The sequence below is a fragment of the Corvus moneduloides genome, chromosome 6, assembly GCF_009650955.1.
Source record: "Corvus moneduloides isolate bCorMon1 chromosome 6, bCorMon1.pri, whole genome shotgun sequence".
NCBI lineage: Eukaryota > Metazoa > Chordata > Aves > Passeriformes > Corvidae > Corvus > Corvus moneduloides.
In genome coordinates, this window is record NC_045481.1 from 15,286,337 (window position 1) to 15,309,608 (window position 23,272).

Sequence of the window (23,272 nt, forward strand, 5' to 3'; positions counted from 1 at the left end):
GGGGTTCTACCTCAGCTGGAAAAGAACAGGCTTTAGTTGAAGTTTTCTGAAGGGAAACTGGTGATTGCCCTCACAGCTGGTAGAAGGGAGGTACCATCATAGCTGTCAGGGCTATTGCAATTGTTGCTGTTTCCACAACAGCATTTATGTCCCACTGATGGTTGTCAATCTGTTTTTCCTTGAAGTTTTGTGAAATGGTGTCTACTCCAGAGATAAGTCGCTGGGCTGGGCCGATCATCGACGTTCTTCTGGATTATGTGGGTAACGTGCAGCTCTGTTCCCGGCTCAAGGAGCACATTGACAGCTATGAGGACTGGGCTGTCATTAAAGAAAAAGCAGGTATGGTCTCCCACAAGAGAATCTGGCACAAATAGTTCCACTGTTGGATTCAAAACCTCAGTCACCATCTCCTCTTAGTATTCATCCCATAAACTTGAAAGGATTTCCCTGCTGTGACTGACCAGGTATGAGGGTCAGAAATTTCTGGGGTGTCACTGGCTCTGTGGTGTGAAATGCACACCAGCCATAGATCTGACCCACTGGGAATGAGCACTGCAGTGCAGAAAGGCCCATTTGGATGTACCAGGGGTGCAGTCAGATCAGGACAGGTAGGAAGCCCAGCCATCTCCACAGCAGCCTAGCAGGCACCAGTTGCCTTTAAAGCCTTTATTAATATTGCACTCTCCTAATATCCTTTCCCTCAGGAAAAAGTCTTTCATAGATATTATCAGAATCAGTGTTCTGCCACCAAGCTATATTTGGTACCTATTGCAGTTATTTCCAGTGGGAAGGCTGAATACTTTGAAGTGGCTTGTTTAAATCCTCCCAGAAAGCCCATTGCTATGGCTGATATGGGGTACAGCACCCCATCTTCCAGCCCCACTTCCTTCCCCATGTCATGCCTCAGAATAGATGAATCTGCCACCAATCCCAGACACATTATCCCTTCATTACAGAAAAAAAAACCCTTTCTTCATTCTTCCTTTTCCCATTTTCCTGACACTGTCCTGCTTAAGCTGAGCTCAAGTCCCTCAGGTTAAAACCTCTTCTGCTCATGTTTCTGACCCTCCTGTCTTTCAGAAACTCCACGACCTCTTTCCCATCTTTGCCGCATCAAGGTACGGAGCCTGGTTGGAAGAAACCGCATTAAACTCCTTGACACCCTGCCTCTGCCAGACAGACTGATCCGGTACTTACAGCACGATTACTCACAGTGACCCCAAGCACACTGGCTATGCAGCAGCTTCCCAGCGTGGCACCGGGCATCACCACCGTGGCACAGGTGCACACCAGGGAGGAATTGCTGCTGGCTTGGTCAAGCACCCTCCCGTGACTAATCTAAGAGAAATGTGCCTTTGAAGCATGAGTGAGAAGAAAATGGAGCAGACAGCTAACATAGGAGACTGTTGTTAGGTTTTTCAGGAGAAAAGACATACGATTCACCTCAGACCTTAGTCTGCAAAGAGGAAGAAATGAAAGCCAACACTGACAAATGAGTAATGCTGAAGCAAGTATCAGTGAGGAACATCCTGAAGCTTAGCATCTTTGCTGTGGTCACAATTCAGAACTTGTCAAGAATTAACATACTTGGGAAAACAGTCACATTACCTTCACTGACTGAGATTTTTATTGTAGTTTCTGTTCTATTGTTAGGATTTCTTCTAAGTGTTTTGGTTGCTAATTCCCTGATATTTTGACATCACCTTGCTAACATTTTTACTTCTTTTTTTGTACCTTTCTTATTGAGTACTTGATTTCTGAATATGCAAATCTCAGAACTCTTTAATAGATTAAGTCCAGAAATGCTGAATCCTTTAAAAGTCAAGAAAAGGTTTATTTAAGGAGGATGGAAGAATTATTTGCACATAGTGAATGCAGTTCATTCTGTATTATATTTGCAATAGGAAGCAAGTGAAATTCTGCTTGAGAGAATTTCCTAGACTGGGGATTTGAAAGCAACCCTGAGCTCTTTTTTTTTTCTGTGTAAATTAGAAGTAGCTGCACTGTAAACAGTAGGTTTATGCTTTCATGAAGCTGGTGTCAGAACAGAACAAAGCCCTAGAGGAGCAGGAACGGAGAGTGATGTGGAGAGGCAACACTGCTGAACCAACTTATTCTCTTCCTCCCCCAGAAGATCTTATTGCTACAAGACCCAGCCTCTCCGACCTCCTTGGACCTCTGTGGCTATAACAATACCATGATTGAAAGTAAGAGAAATTATTTCAAAATTATGGAAGTCAAACTTCAAAATTTATGAAAATGAATACCCAGACTTAGGTTTCCAAATCCTTGCTCATGCGCCTAACAATGCCAAGTTGCTTGCACCAGGTGTCGTTCCACTTCAACCAGGGGGATCATATTCAGTATCAGATATTACTGAGGCAGAATATAAATCTCAGAATTTAGCCCTGAATATTCTGACTCTGGAAGTTTGAAGTATCTGTTAGCTTCCTTTGACAGTGATGAAAGTTATTATCTCTGTTTCTTTGAAAATTAGGTCACCTATTTACAGCTCAGATCCACAACTGATTTATGGCAGCTTAACAAGTCACCATCTATCTGCTGAACCACTATAATAGTCCGTGAAATTCTTTTATTGAAGTTTTTAACAAGTCACATTCCCTCACAGCTGGGGAGGCCAAGGAACCCATGAACAGTTATTGGCAGTGACTACAGCTCACTTGACAGGTGTGACTTGCTGAACTGCTTTGATGAGTGCTTTGTTCCTCACTAGGCACCTAAGAAAGTATGGAAGAAACTAAACTTGGAACTACATCTTTGCAGATCTTATGCTAGAAGTATCTCCTTGCCTTAGGTGACAGAGGAGCTGTGCACCATGGTCTGCTTGGAGTCCCCACCAAAGACCTTACAAATCTGGTTTTGTTTGTTGGTCTGCATACCATCCATGGAATATGATAGAAATGTAAGTAGGGAAAATACATTGCACTGAGTTTTATTTGTGTGGAGTTTTATACCTTAACACAGGACTAAAGTGTGTTGCACAAATACAAGTAATACAATCTGTCTGGGCACACAGACTGTGATGACTTTGTGTGAAATGTGTTCATCACTTGTGGGACAGGATGGGAGCAGAAAAAGGATTGGTTACAGGATTGCTTACTCTGTCCACTACTGTCCCCTTTATAAATGCAAAAATTGAAAAACCACAGTTTCAGTTCACACTGAACACTGATCTTCTTGTAAAGCTTTGGAAAGTCAGGTGAGATTCCTCCACTGTTGAAGTCATCCGGTAACTTCCTTTACTGCCAGTTTAAGATCTACTCCCTTGTCTCCTGCAGTGTGAACAGGGAATTGGTTCAGGTTAGAAGAACACTGGATGGAGAGAAAAGGATGGGGAGCAAGAAATCGCTATATCAGCTCTGCCAGTGAAGGCCCTGTATTGGTAAGCAGCACCTGGAGAGATTGAAAATCACCATGGAGTTCATGCATCTCTCACTTTCTGGGGCTGAACAACGAAGCTCTGGGTCTTACATTGATGTAAGTCAGAAGTCCTTGAAATCAAATAAGTGTAACAAAGCAGAGTTGTAGAGGGTGATGGACAGAGCTTGGTGGAGACCACTTCAGTGTTTGTTTGGTGTGCAGTGGCAGCCCTGGCAGGTAGAAGGATTCATGATCACCAAGTACGCATATAATTCCAGAAGTGGGATTTCATAAGCTATCCCAAACTTGGAATTTCCCCTGAGACAACATTCTTGTGTCCACAAAAGTCTGGCAAGTAGCAATTTCTTCTTATGTCCTTGGAGAAGCTGAAACTGGGTTTGAATGGGACAAATATGGAAAGCCCATTTCTCCTTTCAACCAAGAGAGCTTCATTTCTATTGGGAGACCCATGTCCTGATTGCTGTCAACCATCTGTCCTGAGCAGGAGTCACTGAGCCAGAGAGCACTGATCTGATGGGAACATAACACAGCTGTGGGAAGGATAAGTGCATGTTGTGCACAGAAACTGAGCTGAGAAGAGTGTACCTGTTAAAGGGGGAATCTGGTAATTACAATGTTATTAAGTCCTTTCTGCTTGATCTTTAAAGCCAACCTTCACACAGTTTACTTTTATTTACACTGAAATGGAGCCCACTACCTGTCCACTCCTGTCACTGACATACTATTTTGTGCACAATACTGAATCTGCACCAATTCAATGTGCCTTTAATGCATCTATCTAGAAGTTACTGTGAAAAGAAAAATACTCCAAAACCCAGGCAAGGCAGGCTTTGTAAGCAGATCAGTAATTCTAGCGCAAGGTGAAATGGCTTCTTTTGCTGAGTGTGATAGATAGACTCCTTCAGAGACGATGACTTTATGTGAAATGTTCTAGGAATATTTCATGACCAGGTTACTGTACTTTTTTTACTGCAACATGTGCAATTCACTTGATGTTCATGTGCACTTTTTTGATTTTTTTATTTCATTTTGTATGAAAGTTTTTTCATTTACCTCTCCCTTCCCATTATTTATAAAAGCTATTGTGTTTTTAAAAGTTTAAATCTGCATTGTTCTAGTAAATAGCAGCTCTCAAATGTTATGTTTCCATCTTTCAAACAAAGTATGAATAAACAAGTAGATTCTGAAGGACTATCAGCTGTCCTGAATAGCAACATCAAACATTGACCAGCCAAACACAAAAATATCCAGGAAAATTCTGAATCAAACCAAGCTTGAACAATTAATAATTCTGATGTTAATCTCAGGGATGAGAGAATAGTGAGTATTGCTAGAGAGGAGACAGAGTTGCTATTATTTGCAAACCTTTTGGAAAGTCTCACACATCCCCATTCAGGGATTTTGAATATACTTAACAATTGTCTTCTGTTCGTTTGTGTTTTACTTCACTGCTGCTCCAGTTCAAAGCCCCAGCAAGGGCCACTGCCTGCCTAAGGCTGGGGAGGGGGAGCTTCCACGTCACAAAGGATTTTGAAAAAGTAACATTACTTTACATCTGAGTGTAGGAGCATAAATATTTGAGTCAGGTCATTCAGAATGGTCTGTTTCAATCCTTCATCATAACTTTAAAACACACTATTCTACTACATGGAAAATGTGCAGCAATATACATTCAAATAAGAAAGACTTTAAAAGAAGGAAAAAAAGAAAACTAGGAATTTAATATTCAAAAGATAGAAACTTGGTTTTAATTCTCTTCTTTCTCTGGACTTCTTCAGAAATAAAATTTATACAGAGGCTATCCACTTTGCCAAGTATTTTAATTTTTATAGAAATACTTACTCTGGTGTGATCCACAGCACTTTGAAAATTTCCTTCTGAAATCAAGGAGGAACACTTGAGCACAGCAACCACTGCAATACCACTAATTCATTCCAAGACGTGGTCTAGCCACCCAGATGGAAATCCAGACCAATACCAGGGAGGCCACTCTGCGTTGATAGTACTGAGACAGAGTTCAGCATCTGGCTGCATCTGGATTACAGCAGTGACACAGAGCTACTGATGTGAGAAAAGTCCCCCATTTCCATGTAAAAAAACTTCCTTGCCTACAGGTCTGTAAATTAAAAGCCCTTGTTCTCCTACCTTTAACTTCAATGGCTCTGGTTTCTGTTATTCTTCTTTTGGAGAGGGACAGAGTTTCCTCATGGATTTTTTCCAAAAAAAGGGAAAGGCGTCTAAGTATGTTCCTATCTTCATTTCTGGATCAAGAGCTAAGCTGACATCTTTAACCCCTAGATTAGCTCTTTAGCACCTCACACCTTGCACGTAGTTGCAGGTATGTGCTACCAAAGATATTTCCTGCTCTCTGTCCTATAGGTATAGTCTGTACTGGCTTGATACATACATTAAGTGCATATAGCAGGGTGAAAGCAATGAAAGCCATCTGCACTTCTACTTCTGACTTGCACTCCTAACACCTTACAGACATTATTTCCATAAAAGTGAACACTGGTGGGATGTGTGAGGTTTGGGGAAAGAGCAAACCACTTGTAGCCTGGGAGTAGAATCACAGAATATTCGAAGTTGGAAGGCACCCACAAGGATCATCAAGTCCAAGTCTTAAGTGAATCCTGTACAGGGATCAAATCCACAACCTTGGCATTATCAGCACCAGACTCTAACCAAATGATCTAATCCCAGTGGCAGTTCATATCCTAATAAAAGGTGCAACCTGGTTATATAATACCAAGGCCATTAGAAGATACAAAATGATACTCTACAATTGCTTCAGATTATAACCTTTTTAATGACTGCAATGCACTCAAATGAAGTGTTTTCTGTTTTTGCCTTGAAGAAGTATCAGGAGTCATAGAGAGCTATGCTAGTCAGAGACCAAATCAATCAAGGCCACTTTTTATTGAATGCTGGGAGAAGTCCCCATTAGCTTCAGCAACAGCAGGTTCAGGCCCTGGGAGATCACAGGTGTCCATTCTCTGGCCCTTTTTCCTCCCAAAATATACTTCTCTTGACTTCAGTGATTTACTCCAGTATAACCAAATGGATACATACACCTGCAATATTAAACCTCTCACATTCCATGTTCTGTGTCTTAATACCACTTTCTCCATGGGTTTAAGAGAAACCTAACTTAAAAACACTTCCTATTAAATTCTCCAATGACAATTTGTTAAAAAAAATAGGAAAATACTAGGCAAAACAATCACAGACAGGTCTTGTGATAACATCTTAAAATCAGCCAAAATAAAAGATGTCTCTCAGCCAGAAATCAAGGCAGTCTATTCTTTACTTTTTTCTTCCATCGCACCTAATGGTTTTGTATTAAACTAATACAATTCCTCATTTATTCTGTTGATGCAGAGCAATTCCTGATGTGAAAATTCATCCCACTTCCATTTGCACCGGCTTAGCACTAGCTAATATCCTAGCCCCAGAAGAATTACTTCTGATTTATATCAGTCTGAATAGGCAGAGATTTCAGCCCTCATATCTCCCCACCAGTTGCAAATCAAACCTGTGCCTACCCAGTGGGGAAACACTAAACAGACTGCATTTGCAGAATCACCAAAATAAAATTACCTCCTTTCTTTCCTTATTTTTTTCTTTTAATTCTCTCAGTATTTACATACAACAAGAGCTTAAATCAATCACAAGTGGTTTCTATCTCAAATACCATCCTTCCAGTCTCTTGCATGCAAAACGAAATGACCTGAATATCTTGACTTCTCTGGAATTACTTTTAAGTACAAAACCCCTTTGAATGCATTTCATTCATTCCATTTCACTGCTGCTGCCTCAAGGCAGCCCCAGAAAGATGTTCCCACGTGGAGAAGGTCTCCTAGGTGTTACAAGTGCGGCTATGAACGGCCCGCAGCCCCGCTCGCCGCGGCTCAGACAATGCCCCTCGATGAGAGACCTGGTGTGCCTCATGCTCCGTGCCACCGGCTTCGCAAGGTTTATTCCCGATTTACCCCCGTGTGCTGAGAGGAGAGTGCAGCCCAAGTACCTTCCCAGCAGTTACTAATTCCCTCCAGCCCGCCCACAAGGCAGACGGGTGTGAGCGCCGGCCTCCTTCTCCTGCCGCTCCGCGCTGCCAGCAGCTCATGCCCGGAGGCTGACCGGGCCTTTCAAATCCCCCTCAGGAGCTGTCGTGTTGGGCATGACTCCGACACCCGCCCCGCTAAAGATAGCCGAAAACATTGAAGATGGGTGGGGGGATGGCGGGCTTGGTGGGGATGGGTTTCAGAACCATGGGCCTGTAGAGTTTCTGCCCCGGGCCATCGGCCTCCTTGCAGAAATGCGGCACCTCCGCCGGCAGCGCGGCCGCACTCTTCCTCCACAGCCCCAGCCCCGGGAATGGCGACGGGGGCAGCGCGCCCGGGGGCTGGTACACGCCTGGGCCGGGGCAGGGAAAGGGGCAGCAGGTCCAAGCACCCACCCGGCCTGAGAGGGCCCCGGCAGGGTCCTTCTCCCCGGCATGTGGCGCAGGGTCAGGAGGGCTCTCCTGGCCAGCAGCATCTGGGCTCCTTTTGCTTTTCTTCCCCTCATAGGGAGGAGGGTCTCTGGGGGCTTGGAACCCCTCAGGGCTGGCAGGAAAAGCCCTGCCCGTCAGGCTCTGGGCCGGCCGTGGCTCTTCCCAGAAGGAGGCGGGGAGCTGGCGCTTCCTCATGGGCACCTGGTCAGGTCGGGCAGCCTCGGGTTTTTTTTCCTGCAAAACCCGTTCCCCGGTGAGGTTCTCCTCTGCCTCGGCTGTCTGCATCACCTTTTCGGCGGCAACCCCACCGTGGGGGCCGGAGTCTGGTGCCTCGGGCTGGGGGCCGCGGGCCCGGTCCTCTGCCCCCCTGCGCCAGCCGCACTCAGGGGGTTTGCTGGGGTGACATCGTGGGATTCGTGAGTACTTCTGAGAAAACCGCTTGAGCTGCTTCTGCAAGTATTTTCTGTGGTCAACTGACCGGCGACAAGGAGCTGATTTATCCAGAGCCGCTTTGATGTCGCTCGAAGCCAGGTTAACGAAGTTCAGTAGAGTTTTTACCTCGCTGTCTGATGCCATCTCACTGAATGCACTGTGCAGAGTTTCCCATTAAAAGTTTATAATCCTTCTTCGGACAAACTTTGGCAAACCTGCGAAACATGACGGGCAGATTTTTGAGCAAGAAGCTTTGGTTCAAATAGCACTGACCAAATGGAGGGAGAGTAGGGAGACATGTCAAACTTCTCAGGCGCGCAAACAAGTCGTTCGTCAGCTCGCTTCCATGCAGGGAAACTCCCGTCGGAGCGGACGCGTGCCCGCAGCCCACCGCCCCGCACTGCTGCCCCAGCACACACCGGCACGGGGACCGGCTCACAAGTGCCAGCAGCTCAGCGCCTAATCTTGTTAGAGAGCACTTAGGTGGACAGCAGTCGGGGTGGCCGCCCTGTAAGCAAGCACGGACACTCACCCGGCGCGCGGCAGCTTTTCTCACCGGTGCTGGCGGCTGCGTCGCTGCAGAGGAGAGCCCCTTCCCCGCTAATCTCGTTAGGCAGGTTACACACCGCCAACCTCGGTGGAGGCAGCCAGGGCCCGCCAGTGTTTGGATGCAGTTTAGCAAGCACTTGAGCAAGCTGAATGAATATCGACTCCAGCGAGTTCGGGGCTCTCCCAGGCCAATCAGAAGCCACTTTGCCAAATACAAAGCATCCCAATCAGGCATCAGCCTCCCCTCCTTGCATTCTTTGCCATCACAAATTGTCTCCATGGGGACAGCCGCAGAAAGACAGCTAATAAATACAATCATTTCCCCATGATTTCTACCATTCTCCCTATCCCCTTCACCTCGATGGAAACCTTTCATTTAAAAATTACACAATCTGAAGCAAAAATGCTGAAGATGAGTTAGGAAAGTTTAGACACCCTTTTCTCTGCATTCTCCAAAGCTGTCTGGGGACTGATACTAAACACGCTTCATTGGCACAGGACAATATAATACGGGGGACTGGACTAGCCTACTTCTAACCGTTCCCCACCAGAGCATTTTTTTTTTTTTTTTAAGGGGAGGATGATGTCAGAAAAAGGTAGGAAAGGAACAAATCTCTAAAGAGATGTGCAGATATCCATGGAAAGGGAGCTTGAGCGCTCAAGAATCTTGTCTTTATGTTTGCCCCCTCAATTGAGTTACACAAAAGCTGAATTACCCATTCAAACTACCCGAACAAAAGGATGGAGTTGGATAGTACTCTTGCATCTGTAGTCAAACAGTTAGAGACTTAAATCGAGTCGTCATGATGGAGAAAGAGTTAGACAAAGCCCATAGAATTGCCATCAGCAAACATTTTCCTGTGTCATATTAGTGGGTCTCCATGACTCCCCCTGGCCTGGGGACAATAGCACAAGTTTGCACACTCGACTACTGTCACCCTGCCAACGCTGGCAAGGAGCAGAAACAGGACAATCCTTTAAGGGGAAAGCATGCCCGCTGCAGGGAAGGTAAGAAGAGAGGGAAGAAAAGGCGTGTGAAATGCTAATTGAGCTGCTTCCTTTACTGATCCAGAGTTATGCAAGCCTTCTGCCTTCTCGAAGGCTTTTCCCTAAGGGGTGACAATTACTTAAAAGCGCAGTAAAACCTAGAGCTGGAGGGAGAGGAGAGGAGAGGAGAAGAGCTGCCCTTGGTGTGCACCGATGACACAGAACTGGCAGCAGCCTGTATGCCAGCCAGCACCCGCTGCCTCCCACAGCTGAAGAAGCTTGCTCCTGCTCTCCAGTCCGCAGTACCCTGGGGATGGGAAGACTGGATAGGGGCACAGCACCTGTGTACCCATCATCAAGGAGATGCTGCCAGCTCTGAATCAAACACAGATGTGTGCTGAGGAAAGCAGGGACTGAAGTCCAAGACATTTTGCAAGTAAAATCTACCTTACTGACATGAGGCATCAAAGGTCTGAGCACTGATGGATGAAAACAGCCACATTTTACAAGTATTTTACTGACTGTTACTTTATTTCTATTTATCCAATTTTCATCAGAGGGAGCCAAGATCCAGATTGTGCCATTATATGAAAGTCTGGGCAGAGGCCTCAGGGATGATTCTTCAGGATCCCTGTACTGGTGCACTCAAGTACTGTACTGGTGCACTCATCCCTGTTCACACCTTTTCTCTCAGTCTGGCCTGAGCCACATGTGGTGGTGCCCAGGCTGAGGTGTTTCAGGTCTAGGGAGAGCCTGGGGTCAGGACGTCCTGCAACAGAATGTGCTGCAGAGCTGTTGGCACCACAGTGGGCTGTAACACAGTGGCTGATTTGCTACTTGCAGGTGTGCCTCTCTCCTCCTGGTGTCTTTGTGGCCCACACAGACACTTCTGTGCAGCTGAGGCTACAGGGAGAGGTTTTGTCTAGCTCATTGAAAGAGATGCACACCAAGGGGTCATGTCTCTCTTTGCAGGAACAAACTGCCTCCTGTGCTTGAGCTTTCAAATCCAGCCTGGGACACCACATTTCATGGTGCAGGCTCCCACTAGAGGTAGTTGGTTTCCCAAGGTGGAAAAAGGGAGAGATAGAGAGACATGTGACAGGTGCCTGTGAGTCAGAGATTATCTCAGGATGTTAATGAACTATGTCCTCAGAGGCCGGGGAAACTCATGCCATGTATTATGAGACCTACATCCAATCGTGGGGGCTCCAGAACCCTAGGCTGTGCTCTGGGACTGAGGGCTAGTGGGTCAGTTAGATTGAAGAGGGTGGATGTGACTTGCCTGCATACTGGGGGATAACAGCCCTGCACACCTCAACACAGTCACTGCAGAAACCCTTTCCAAGTTCCTACACTACAGCCATGCCCATCTTCTGCCAGAAGGACACTCGTTCAGGATGTGGCTCCTTGGACACACATGGCAGGGATGGAGGAGCTCCCCATGCCTTGCTACACTCGCTGCTCCGGCATCCCATTCCCCTGCAGCTGGTAACAGTGGGGTGCCAGAGGGGAATGAACCAGCAAGAGGGATTTAAAAACCAGAGCAACCCACCCTTTCAAGGTCAGACTCAGGTTGAGCTGCACAGGGTTTTCTCTAAGAGGCCACCGGAGCCCTTTTGTTCCTCGCTGCTCTCGCCATGTTCATCCCAATGTACATGTGAAAGGAACAATTAACAATAGGGCACTCCTCTACGAGGATCCAATACACTTTGAAGTGTCCACCAAGCAAAGGCTCAAGAATGATACATCATTTTCCACTGTGAACATGTCAAACTAGTACAGCAATTGAAAAAATGTCTCCACATGCCTTCCCAGCATGCAGACAGGGACCAGCTGGAGAGCTACTTCATATCCGACATGTCACCTCCTGACAGCTGTCTTCTTGGGAATTTTTGGTATGTAAAGTTTTCTAACTCTTTTTTTTAAGTAAAGCACAAGAATAGATCCATTCACTTGAAAATTGCAGCCAGGCCTGTCCTAAAATGAAGTATTTCCTTTGAGACTAAATTAAGAAGTGAGGAAAGATTTTCTTGCACAAAAATACCTGCAAAGTTTTTTTTAAAGTGTCACTAATTGTGAGCGATGTTGATCTTTAGTCATTTCTACACTAAAATTTCATGAAGTTTATTTCCAGGCTGAGGGGCTCATTCAGCAAAAGTATTCCAGCATTAGGTTATCCTGGACCATGTGAGCACACCCACTAACCAAAATGCACAGCATTAACTGGGGCAGGGATCCCTCCTCCATAAGTGCCACAAACATTTCAAATAGCAGGAATACCTAAATCATGCTGGTAAAACAAAAGGCAGCTCAGTGAACAACTGAGTATCACAGAGATGATATAGAAGTCACTGTTTTGACTTCTCAAAACTCCTTTTCCTTCACTGAAAGGAAGGTTTTTGTCCATCCTAACCTGAGCAACAGATGTTACAGCACGGTTCACCCCGCTATCAGGATCAGAGCTGTGAAAATCACGTAGTACTTTCTGGGAAGGCCTGGACTGAAATCAGCTCTTGGTGGCTGTATCTGCTTGTCTGAAGTACACATCTGAATGACAAGCACCATTATCCTCATCTCTTCCCCATGAGTGTCAAAATCAGGCAATCTCTGTTAATCACAAAGAGAAACCCACTAAATCTATCAGATTTTTATTTGAAAAATACTGCTTCTTAACAGACATCAAAATATTTTCTTTAGAAATTCCACAGAGGTTTTGCTGAGGGAAGGGGAGGGGAGGCAAGGCAAGGCAAGGCAAGGCAAGGCAAAAAATAAATTTCCATTGTTTTATAAATTTTTTATACTATTTTTCCCCATTTGGGTTGCAGTCCTGTAACTCCATGTTGAGCCTAATGGGTGTGCACTTCGAAGCAAAGAAAAAACGGAGCTCCAACTGTTTTGAACATTAGACAGTTAGCTGGGACATCTCAGATAGGCCACATGTGAATTGTTCCTTTTCTTTGTCCTGTCCACTATGGGCAGTTAAAAGCAAAGATAATTCAGTTGTGTGATCTGTTGTCACTCACCTGCTGCCTCCTAAGCCTCTGCTTTGCCTTCACACTTGAAAAGGAGAGCCAAGAACCTGAGGAGAGGTGATGATGATTCATGGTGAAACCAGAAGTACTGGCCTAGAGAGGAGTAGTATTGGGATGGAGGAAGGCCACTAAAGCTCTTCCTTGGGGATCCTGATTTTAGATTTCATGTTGACAGTGACTGAAGAGGAAAGATGTTAATGATGCACTGATGGCATAAAAATGAATTTAACATCATAGTGCAAGAACTGGGTGACCTTAAAGGTGAATGCAATGGGAGAGGAAAGGATTGCAGTAACTGAGCCATGCACCTCAGGAACTGATAGCAGGAATTTCTGTCATAAGGAAAAATGATATTGTCTGGAAATGAGAAGGGCAATCAGGTCACAGGTTAAAAATGAATCTCCCTCCATCTAGTCTGACCTTCAAAGTGTGTGGAGGGGAGAGGGGTGAGGGAGAAAGGTGGTGTGGTACTGATGGTGCTCAGGACCCCAAACAGGCTTAGACACTGGCCCCAGCCTGGGACGGGAGCTTGTCCATTCCAGGACCTGCAAGTTCATTTGAAAGGGATGTCTGGCAGTGTGGGCATAGGGGTGCAGCCAAAGGCCTTAGCATCCCTTCCGGCACTCCAGCACACAGGCACTGCAGACAGCAGCAGGGATGTCTCTGCCTGGCACTGACCCTCACACAGCCTGGTCCTGCCCCAGAGCTGAGTCCTCTAAGCTCATGGAAAGAGAATATGGGATTTCTCCCCATTCTTGTGCTATCCAGTTGTTCCCTTTTCTCACCCTCCACATCTTCTTGTTGAAACTAACACCTCTGCTCCCAGGAGAACAGCAGTCTGGCTCTCCAGCAGATGAAGCTTTGACTCTTTCCCCACCCTCCTTTTTTTTTCCCCTCTTGACAGTCTGCTTTGACCTGAGTGACATCCTCTCTTTGCTTTCAGTGCCTGATTTTCTGCACTTGGGGACAGACTTTGAGCAGGCAGTAAGTGCTGAGGCCATGCAGAGACAGCGCGGGGGGGCTGCTGCTACCCCACAGCCTGCCATTCAGGCAGATGGTGGAGGGGGCCGATGTGAATAGCTCCTGTCAGTCTCATAGAGAGAACTTCACAATTGTGCTACGTGTTGGACTGCACGTGACTAATGCCATTCTTCTGCAGGCTGCAGGCAGGACACAGCTGTTTCTTTAAGGAGAATTTTGTTTTTCTGGGCAGAAGGAAAAGCACCCATGACAATATTGTATCCATGTATCCAATATTACACTCCATAATTAGGCGTGATCAAAGCCCTTCCTGCCTTTCTCTACCTCTCTTTCTGGTAAATAAGATAATGTTTAAAAAAAAGCATGGCCTTGGTTTGGTCCTTCTGAAGGTTTAAATTCTACCTCCCCACATGGCAGGTATGCACTGAGAAAAAGCAACAGGGCCAAATATAGGTTTCTTTACATAATTCTGGAGTAAATAAGTATTTCAAGAGCAGGACGAACTCCATGCCAAATGCTACAGGGTGCATCTGTTGATGAGAAACAGTGCTGCAAAAAGAATTTTAAAAATACAGACATTATTATGAACATATGAAAGGGTGACTGCCTACTCTTAAAAGCTGCAAAATAAGAAATACACAATGGGCTCTGGACAGGGAGTCTGGACCTAGAGCTTACAGTACAGAAGAGCCATGCCAGACCAGAAGGGTAGTGCTACTCCTGCCCACATTTTGACCAGGCTCACAGCTATGTTCCCTGCTCTACTGTCTTGGGCAAGGCTTCTCCACATGGGTGTTTCTGCACTGGAATCAGTGCTGGACTCCTCAGCCCAGAAACTCACCCCTGACCATCCTGCACATGCATTCCCTTACCATGGGGCATGACCCTGTCCCACAGCCCAACTGGGGCTGCACTTGCTCTTGAGCAGCCCTCGGAACTTGGACAAGGTGCTGGCAGCCCCAGGCAGTGCTGCCTTGAGCTGACCCCCACGTCAGGATGACCATGAGGCTTCAGGCAGGCAGCGATCTATCTAGCAATGCACAGAGTGTAGTTCTACCCCTAACGTTTCCTTCTGACAGCCTCCCTTGTTGTATTCCAGACATAGCATCTGCCCACCAGAACTGGTGGATCACCCTGTGGAGTGTGGAGCAGAGCAAGTGCCTTGGTTTGGCTCGTGCACGAGCATCACCCACAGATGTGTGCAGGCATTGGCTCAGCACAGGGGGAGTTCAGAGAGGATGCGCTTTGCTTGAAGCCCCTTTGCCATCCCCTCTAAAGGGTGAGCCAGGAGATGTCTGAGCAAAAAGAGTGTCTTTGATCTCTTTCTCCTCCTTCCATCAATGAGCCATTGAGGCTGCAACAAGCTGTGTTTCTGTGATATAGCAGTCCCATCTCAGACTGTGTTTTTGCAGCACAAATTGACCTTGGACTCACACTTTTTTGAGGTATTTCATACATAGGATTGATAGAGACAATAAAAGCTAACACTAACTACTATTTCAGTTTCTCTTTGTTGATAAACAGTTAGAAATAACAAGGGTCATAATTGTCAAACCAAAATAAAAATTCCTTTCTTATCTGTAATGACAGAAATAGCTGATGAACTACGACCCTCTTCTTTTACCAGATCTTCAAACTCTCTTGGTGGTCTGCAGTACAGAAGCTACGGGGGAGCTCTTGCAGTCCCAAGTGTCCTACGGGAGGGATACTAGGATACTAGCCCTAGCTGGGCTGAACTATCCGTGCAGAAGACTTAGAAAAAACTCTAAAGGTCTCTAAATCTTCGCTACACTACCTGTTGTCTTGATTGGTAACTTTAGCAGTATTAATAGTTTGGGGAATTCAGCTGCCTTTGCAGCAGGCAGTTGCACAAGGAAGTAGAACCAGCGTGTACCAAGTTCGATGTCATCCCTCCATCCCAGTTTTGGAAGTGTCCTTCTCTAAAATCGACCTCATGCTTCAAAGGAATGTGCAAAGGTGACAAGGGCTGCAGCTGCTACTGAGGGTCACCGTGGGAATCCCTAGAAGGGTCCATAGGAGGTGAGTGCCAGGAAATGCAAACAAGTGCCAGAAGTGCACGCTAAGTGGGTATGCCAGCTCTGCCTCTCAGCGTGATGCGCTTGATTCCTAGGCTGTGTTTACACAGGTAAGTGGCCATCACCTGTGGAAAAGGTCCGCCGTGCGCCGTTGCTGCCGGGAGCAGCCGGGTCGGGCCGCCCGTGTGCCCTGTCCCGGGGTGCGCTGGGGAGCCCCAGTCGGGGCCGTGTGGCGGCGGTGCCGCGAGGGGGCGCTGCGGGAGCCCGGCTGGGCCCGGCCGCGCGGCCCCAAATTTGCGCGGTGCTCCTGCTCTGTGCCGAGCTCCTGCCGAGCGCCCTCCTTCCCTCCCTCCCTTCCTCCTTTCCTACCTCCCTGCCTGCCTCCCTGCCTGCCTCCATCGCAGTGCTGCTCTCGGCCCGGGCAGCAGCAGCCTTTGCTCCGGCCAGAAAAGCCAACATCAGGGGTTAATTGTTACTTAAAACAAATCTCCTTTGCTCTTCTTCTCCCCTTTCACACCGCGATGCGGTCTGCGGTCGGGAGGTGCTCTCCTCTCCCCACACGGTGCTGCTGCTAAGGAGAGTAGGAGAAGCCACCGCGGGCGAACAAACGAACCTCTGTGTCCAGGAGGTCCTTGCCGGGCAAAAGGTTCAAAGACGCCTGAGCAAAATCCTGGGCAGCCTCAGAGCTCCCTCAGTTCAGTGGTGCCTGAGCATGCTCAGCATCGTCCAGGTGCTTGAGTCCAGTTCTTCGGGCCCAATTGTGCACAAAGCATCAGGAAGATTGTCAGAGGAAAATGGGATCTTCAGAACATATCGCGGTGAAGAAATTGAGCAAATCACAAAGTCAATATTAATCGAAGTATTGGTGATCAGAATTAGTCTCTGCTGGAGCTCAGTATTTGCTCTAGGTGTTCTGGACTCATTACTACCACTGAAGCCAAATTTTAAATGAACATGGATTTTTACAGGTACCAAATTAGGTTCCATCATGAGTTTTCCATGAAAAATACAAGAGCTGGGTACTTGGAGCAGATTAGCACTCTGTTTTCCTGGGATATAACAGTGTTTACATCATCCTATAGTGGGTGTTGATGGGAGGCAGCAGGGTTTGGTATGTGCTCCTGCAGAATGTAAAGGACTTGGAACACCAATATGCTGAAGTAAAAAAAAAACAAAACACCAAAACAAAAAAAGAATTATGTTTATTGGCCTTAACACAATCTTTTCCACTATCTTTTGCAGAGAATGCTAATAAAGAAAAAAATAATGTTTAATTGTTTATGACAAATAACAATAAAAATACATTGTCCAAAACCTAATTTTTTCAAGTCTGATATTAAGTTTGTTAGTTTTCTCTTTTTCTTTCTGCCCTCAAAGAATCTGGTACATAGGAAAGTCTGTCACTGTTGCACAACCTAGATCTGTGCATGCAACTGCCAGGCATGAGCAGAGCTTCACATGAGAGATAGTGATATTGGGGCGCCTCATCTGATCCACCAGGGGGACCAGGGAAATGAATCCAGATGGATGGTGCTTTTAAGTAGTGCTTCACTCACAAAATTCTATAATCAGTAGCTCATGGTGAATGAGAAGATTTGTAGCTATTTCTGAGAGTAGCTTAAATGTCTATTACTTGCAGTGTGATTTGTACCTTGGCAATGTATATCTGATGAGACTTTTATATCTGAGGAGGCTTTTATACTTAAATACTTACCAGAATTTGTATTATTTTCTTCATGAAAGCATATTGTGGAGCTACACTCAAGGACAGCAGAGAGTGATACAAACAACAGTTTGGCACAGCTTTGGCAGTCCTGAGCTTAGTGACTGCTGTTTGTCTCAGCACAGAGGGATGACACAAAGTAAACTAGAAGAGACTCGCCAGTTTGCCAGCCTGACTGAAGCCAAGCTCTGCACTTGCTTGTCAGAGAAGGACCTGTAGACAATAGACCTGCCTGTGATGAAAATAAATGGGAAAAGGAAGGGTGAAAATGCAACTTGCTGTCCTGCTAGGAGTCTCTTTCTCACTTACAAGAAGAGGTATAAGCATAATATGTGTGTTGCTCCAGATCCCAGTTCAGGGGAACACATGGCACAGATTTTGTGCACTATACAGATGTCAACACAGACTTATTCACATGGACTCTAATAAGTGAACCTTTGATTAGCAGCAGTCAGTTCTCCCTAACCCACTTCTTTGGTACAATACAAAAGACTACTCCATTGCATTCCCATGCTCAACAGAATGCTAATTCTGGGATACTGAAAGAGTCCCCATGCATGAGCTGGTAGAGGAATCACCCTCAGCCTAAGAGCTTAATCTAGGTGTATGGGACCCTTCTTTTAAGGATTAGTTTTGCTGGAAAATGCAAAAGGTTGACATTTCCGGTAAACAAGTCACTACACCTGCATTGTTCCCAGAGCTGAAGCTTTGATGGCAAGGTGGAACAACTGTGGACAAAGAGAAGCACAGTCTCTAGAAAGCAGACCCTCTTGGATAAGTCGACCTGAGCCAAACAATAAGGACAACATGGCATTCAACTAAGTATGCTAAAAGAGCTCAAATATGAAACTGCTGAGCTACCAAAGCAGAGCTTACACCAACCACCATCTCAAGGAACAAAGGTGAGTAATGTGATACGTAGTTGTAAAAAAAGCAACATTTTCCCTGGACTGGTGGTAAATTTACAGAAGGAGTGTCCAACGGTTTATGTTGGGATTGGTGCTGTTCACCACCTCTATATGTGGCATGACAAAGCAGGTGAATACTGGCAAAGTTTGCAGATGATACAGAATTATTCACAATAATCAAAGCTAAAGCTGACTGTTGCAGAAGGAGCTTATAGTATCAACTGACAGTGAAGTGCCAGATGAAATTCAATATTGACAAGTACAAAGTAAGGCACTTAGGGAAAAAATAACTCTACTTATACATGTGCAGTGACAGTCTCTAGAAAGCAACACTTAGGAAAGATCTTGGGTAACTGAAATTAAGGTATGAGGTTTCTGAAAACATCACTTGTTGCCCTGCAGCAGTCAAAAAGCAAATTGGATAGTAGGAGTTGCTGAATGAGGGAACACAATAAAGTAGAACCAAAAATAGTATTACAGCACTGATCTAATAACTTTCGAAAAGATACAGAACAGGTAGCAAGGATGATCAGAGTTTTGTAACAGTGTATTTTTCAGGAAACACTAAATTGGACCTTTTCAGCTTTGAAAGAAAACTACCTGAGGGGACTTGATGTACGTGTATAAAATCACCAGTGGCATGGAGAAGGTAAGCAGGACAAGGTTAATTTGTGTTTCTCCAATGCGAGAATTAGGGGTAATAAATTGAATTATCCTACAGTAGATCTAAACCATAAGGAAGGAATTTTCCACATGATGCATTAAACCATGGGACTTGTTGCCAAAACAGCAACTTGTTCTTGCACAAATATGTTTAAAAAAGACTTAAGACAAAATCATGTTATATAGGACCATTATTAAGATGAAATATCCACCTTCAACCTGTAGCTTAGAGACTCCTGAAACTATCAATCGTCAAAAGTCAGAACAGTACAGACCACTGTGTACTGTCCCTGTCCTTGTGCACTTCCTTAAATATCCACATGGGCTGACATTTGAGGTCAGGTTCTGGACTATAGAGACTTTAATCACAATCACCAGAGCATTTTCATTTGAAGGAATGGGAAAATACATCCTGGATATTTAATACAGTGAGAGGCAAGGAAAGGATATACTGAAACCATATGAAAAACAAAGTCCCATTTCCCTTCACCTACTATTTACAAGTTTGTTTGGGACAATTCTGCATTGATAGCAATTTTGTTTTGATCCTCATAAAAGGACATTTGCAACTCAGAAAGGCTGAGTTATTATTTCTTTAGAAGATTAGATTGTTCTAAGGGGAGCTAACATAATTCCAAGTGTCATCCATCATGAAAAAAAACCCTTTATTTTTTGGAGAAGATTTTGTTTCAGTTGCTGTTGTATTATGGTCTCAGTCACAGCATCTTTCCTTACACCAGAATATACAGTACTAAGCCCATCAAAACAAAGTCCCAGTCCAGTTCTGAAAGCAGTAACATCCTGCTTACCTTTGAAGCCTCTCTCCAGCACTTCTGGAAGTCAGGGTGGCCATTCATTTCCATACACTTGAGTGTGTGTGTGCTTGCAGATTTGTGGCACAGGAGAAAATCCAAGCCAGAGAGAGTGAGAGAAAATTTCTTTCTTTCTTTCTTACTTGCTTGTTTGAAGGCCTCATCAGGGGGTTCAGATGCACTAGTTCAGTAGCACAGTATCTGCATCCAGACTGAATATGGGGTCTAAGACATTAAAGTAGGCAGTGGTTGAGGGCACCACACAGCTGTCAGCAACCAGATGCGGGCCTGATGGCTGGAGCAGACAAGCTCCTGGGGCAGCACAAATTCAATTTTGTTCAACTTGCTGCTGAGTCTCATGTTGCACCGCTTGGTTTGCAAACACGGGAGGCATGTTCCTGGTGGAGCTAAAACCACTGAGATGGAGCTCTTTCTGCTGTCCCACTTTATCACACAGACTTTATGACCATATTTGAAGACATATTTGACACCTAGACAAAAGTCAAAGACGAAGATTTCCTAGGAGTGAGACAAATACCCATCCTCAGCCCCGTGAGCCTTCAGATACTGCAATGAAGTGTTTGGTAGAAAAACTTTGGTTGCTTTCTGTTCCAAACAGCTCAGCTTTGATAACTGCAGCAGGATTGATCTGTGCTGTGCATCCCTTAACTGAGTTACATATATAATCCTCCCTGGAATGGAACATTTACATTCCACTGACCTAGTTGAAAAAATGCATTAATTTTAATTTATGCAAAATTATCTCAATAGAGGAGTGTGAGGAGAGAGGCGATGTCTTATTTGCAGTCCTTGCCTGCTTGAAGCTAGAAGTGAAGCCAACTTTTTAATCAGGATTTTTTGAAAATGCTGAAGCATTTCCATGGGTGTCCTGTTCATATAAATCCAGACAGAGCTTTTTTACCTCCCATATCTCTCACATGGTCACAAATACAAAATGTGCCATTAACCTGTCTCCTCTCCACTGAGTGGTGCCTCTCTGCCTCTGGAGACCGTGGGGCAGTGGGGCAGCAGGGACAGTTTAATGCAAACCTTAGCCAGACACCTCATTTCAACTCTCCCTGTTGCACATCTCTCTGGAGGCTGATCCCATATGGAGACAATAGGGAACTTTATTGTTGAGGAAGGAAGTTAATGGTGTATATTCCTACATCATCTGACCTGAAAAGCCCTGAGAGCATAGTTAGCCCACAGCCCAGCCCCAGTGCTGCAGCTCTCTCAAAGGGACAATGGCCAGTAAGGCTCGCGAGAACTGATTGTGTAGCCCAAAATTTGTCTGTAGGGTCACTTCATCTGCCTTAGTGAGTCAAACACAACAGGTACACATACAAAAGGGACTGAGTGGAGGGTAGTTTTATACTGCTTCAGCATGGAGAAACAGAGGGATAGATGCCCTCATGTTAGAATTCCCTTTAGTAAGGATTACTTCAGGGTCTTGACTCAGCAATGTTGCTGCTACTGCAGCCAGCCAGCCCTGTTTCCACATGGGAGGTTGTCAGAGCAAGGAAGAGCTAGGAGCCATCATTATTTGCTCAGCAGGCTCTTTGGCAACTACCAACATTGCTGTAGTCAGTGCAAAGTAAACCAATTAAGTAGCTTTTCATGCCAAAATGGCCCAGGAAAAGGAGAGCACCACAATGGCTATGTCATCTTTTTTCTTTACTCCTGCTTAAAGAGTAGATTTGGGGCAGGTGAGCATGAGGTCCTTTCTCTATCCCGGGAGATCCCAGCCTGCCTTACTCATGCTGACAGCCCAGCTGTGGCTGAGGGGGCTGTTCTCTCTGTGCCTGAAGCAGGAGCTTTGCAAGCCTGAGCAATGCCACAGCTGTCCACAGGAGCCTGTATGTGACCTGAGGGAGCAGCTCAGAAACCCACTGATTTGGGAGATGTTCAGATCCAGACTCTGCCGTGAGCCCTCACAGAAACATCAAATGCAGGCCGTGCTCATGCAGTGTTGCTGCACAGCATGTTGTCTCATGTAGTCCTTGACAGCTACCATGTAAACACAGGAACCACAGCCTGAGCAAGTGAGAGGAAAAAAAATAAACCTGGAGGTATCTGCAACTGTGTGATTCTTAAATCCCCTTATTGTGTAGTACCCCTGCTTTTTATAGTCTTGCCCCTTTCTTTGTTTTAAAATCACCTCTGTTGTAACTCTAAGAATGAGAAAAACATCCCTTGTAGGTGCAAGTAAGCATGTGTGTTTATTGGAGTATCACAGGGATGGATTTTATTACTAATGTGTAAGGGCAAGAGCCACCAGGCTTTCAGGAGATTGCTTCCCACCTGACATGGTATTTTTTCTTGGTTGCTGGTATCTTTAGCTTTCAGTAAAGCTCATTTCAGATGTAAAGTACTGTAGATGTTTTGCTCATTATCAATGGAAATGCAATGGTGTGTTCTCAGTAAGGCTCTGAATGTGCTTATCTCCAGCTGTTTAAGGACATGTATTGCTGAAGAAGGGCAATCCCTACACTAGACTGCAGCTGCTCAGAGAGATATAGTATCGTAAAATGCAGACAGTGATTTGTGACAACAGAGACATTTTTCTTCTTTTCGCCAGCCAAAAAGCAGTCATTTTGCACTCCACCTTATGCAGAATGAAAAAGCTTTTATGAAAAGTAACTTCTCCTGTTTTCTAATAAATGAATACCAGTAACATCAGGGGTACAGTATCAGGCAGGTATAAATAAAAAAAGGCAAGGAAAGCAGGAGGAATAATGTCCAAAGAAAGTACCCCATTAGCTCCCAGAACATTTCCAAAGATTTATTTGGTAATTAAACCAGCAATATTAATTTCAGGTATTAGGACCCAATTGTCAATGTCTCAAGCCTAGATAACTCCCAAGCTGTCAGATGTCCTTCCAAATACACATGCACTCTCACAAATTTATTTTTTTCTGCAGCTGGACTTTGGAACAGTCTTGGAACAATTGTTTCAAGACAGATAAATGGCTATGCAATGATACAACTTTTGCTAAAAAGAGAATAAATAGAAATAAGTAATATCAGTGAAATAATGTGTATCTCTGTACAATGTAAAATTTTGAGAACACTGGCAGGACAAAGGGGATTTTATTAACCATTCTTCCAAGCATGGAATGTTGAGAAGAGACCGGAGTTGTTCACTGGCATGAGTAGCCAAGGCTCAGTAAAAGCAGTCTGCAGGTGGAAATACTCTTTCAGCATAATCTTTATTTTCCATGGAATTTCCCATGACCCACAGCAATTTGA

The 23,272-nt window shown here is 45.1% G+C and overlaps 2 protein-coding genes across 6 annotated transcripts in view; one reads left to right on the forward strand and one right to left on the reverse strand.

Annotated features, from left to right (window-relative positions):
* The window catches only part of ASB2 (ankyrin repeat and SOCS box containing 2), a 32,047-nt gene extending 26,844 nt beyond the window's left edge, over positions 1-5,203 (forward strand). For 3 of the 5 annotated variants that reach the window (XM_032112662.1, XM_032112667.1, XM_032112663.1), the window contains 3 exons: positions 186-339; positions 1,081-1,118; positions 2,132-5,203. In XM_032112662.1, the coding sequence (XP_031968553.1) occupies positions 186-339; positions 1,081-1,118; positions 2,132-2,257 (318 nt within the window). In that variant the 3' untranslated portion in view covers positions 2,258-5,203. Of the gene's footprint in view, positions 1-185; positions 340-1,080 lie in introns of all 5 variants that reach the window. The other 2 variants (XM_032112666.1, XM_032112665.1) reach the window with 2 other exon arrangements.
* A 156-nt stretch (positions 5,204-5,359) lies between these two features.
* Positions 5,360-9,326, reverse strand: FAM181A (family with sequence similarity 181 member A). Its single transcript, XM_032112668.1, has 2 exons — positions 8,862-9,326; positions 5,360-8,544 (listed from the first exon to the last, which is right to left on the reverse strand). Exon 2 carries the CDS (start codon positions 8,471-8,473, stop codon positions 7,604-7,606), a length of 870 nt encoding a protein of 289 aa, XP_031968559.1. The 5' UTR covers positions 8,474-8,544; positions 8,862-9,326; the 3' UTR covers positions 5,360-7,603.
* Between the last annotated feature and the right edge of the window lie 13,946 nt (positions 9,327-23,272).

Excerpts from the sequence above, each read along its gene's own strand:
- FAM181A (XM_032112668.1), bottom strand. The coding sequence starts at position 8,473 with ATGGCATCAGACAGCGAGGTAAAAACTCTACTGAACTTCGTTAACCTG.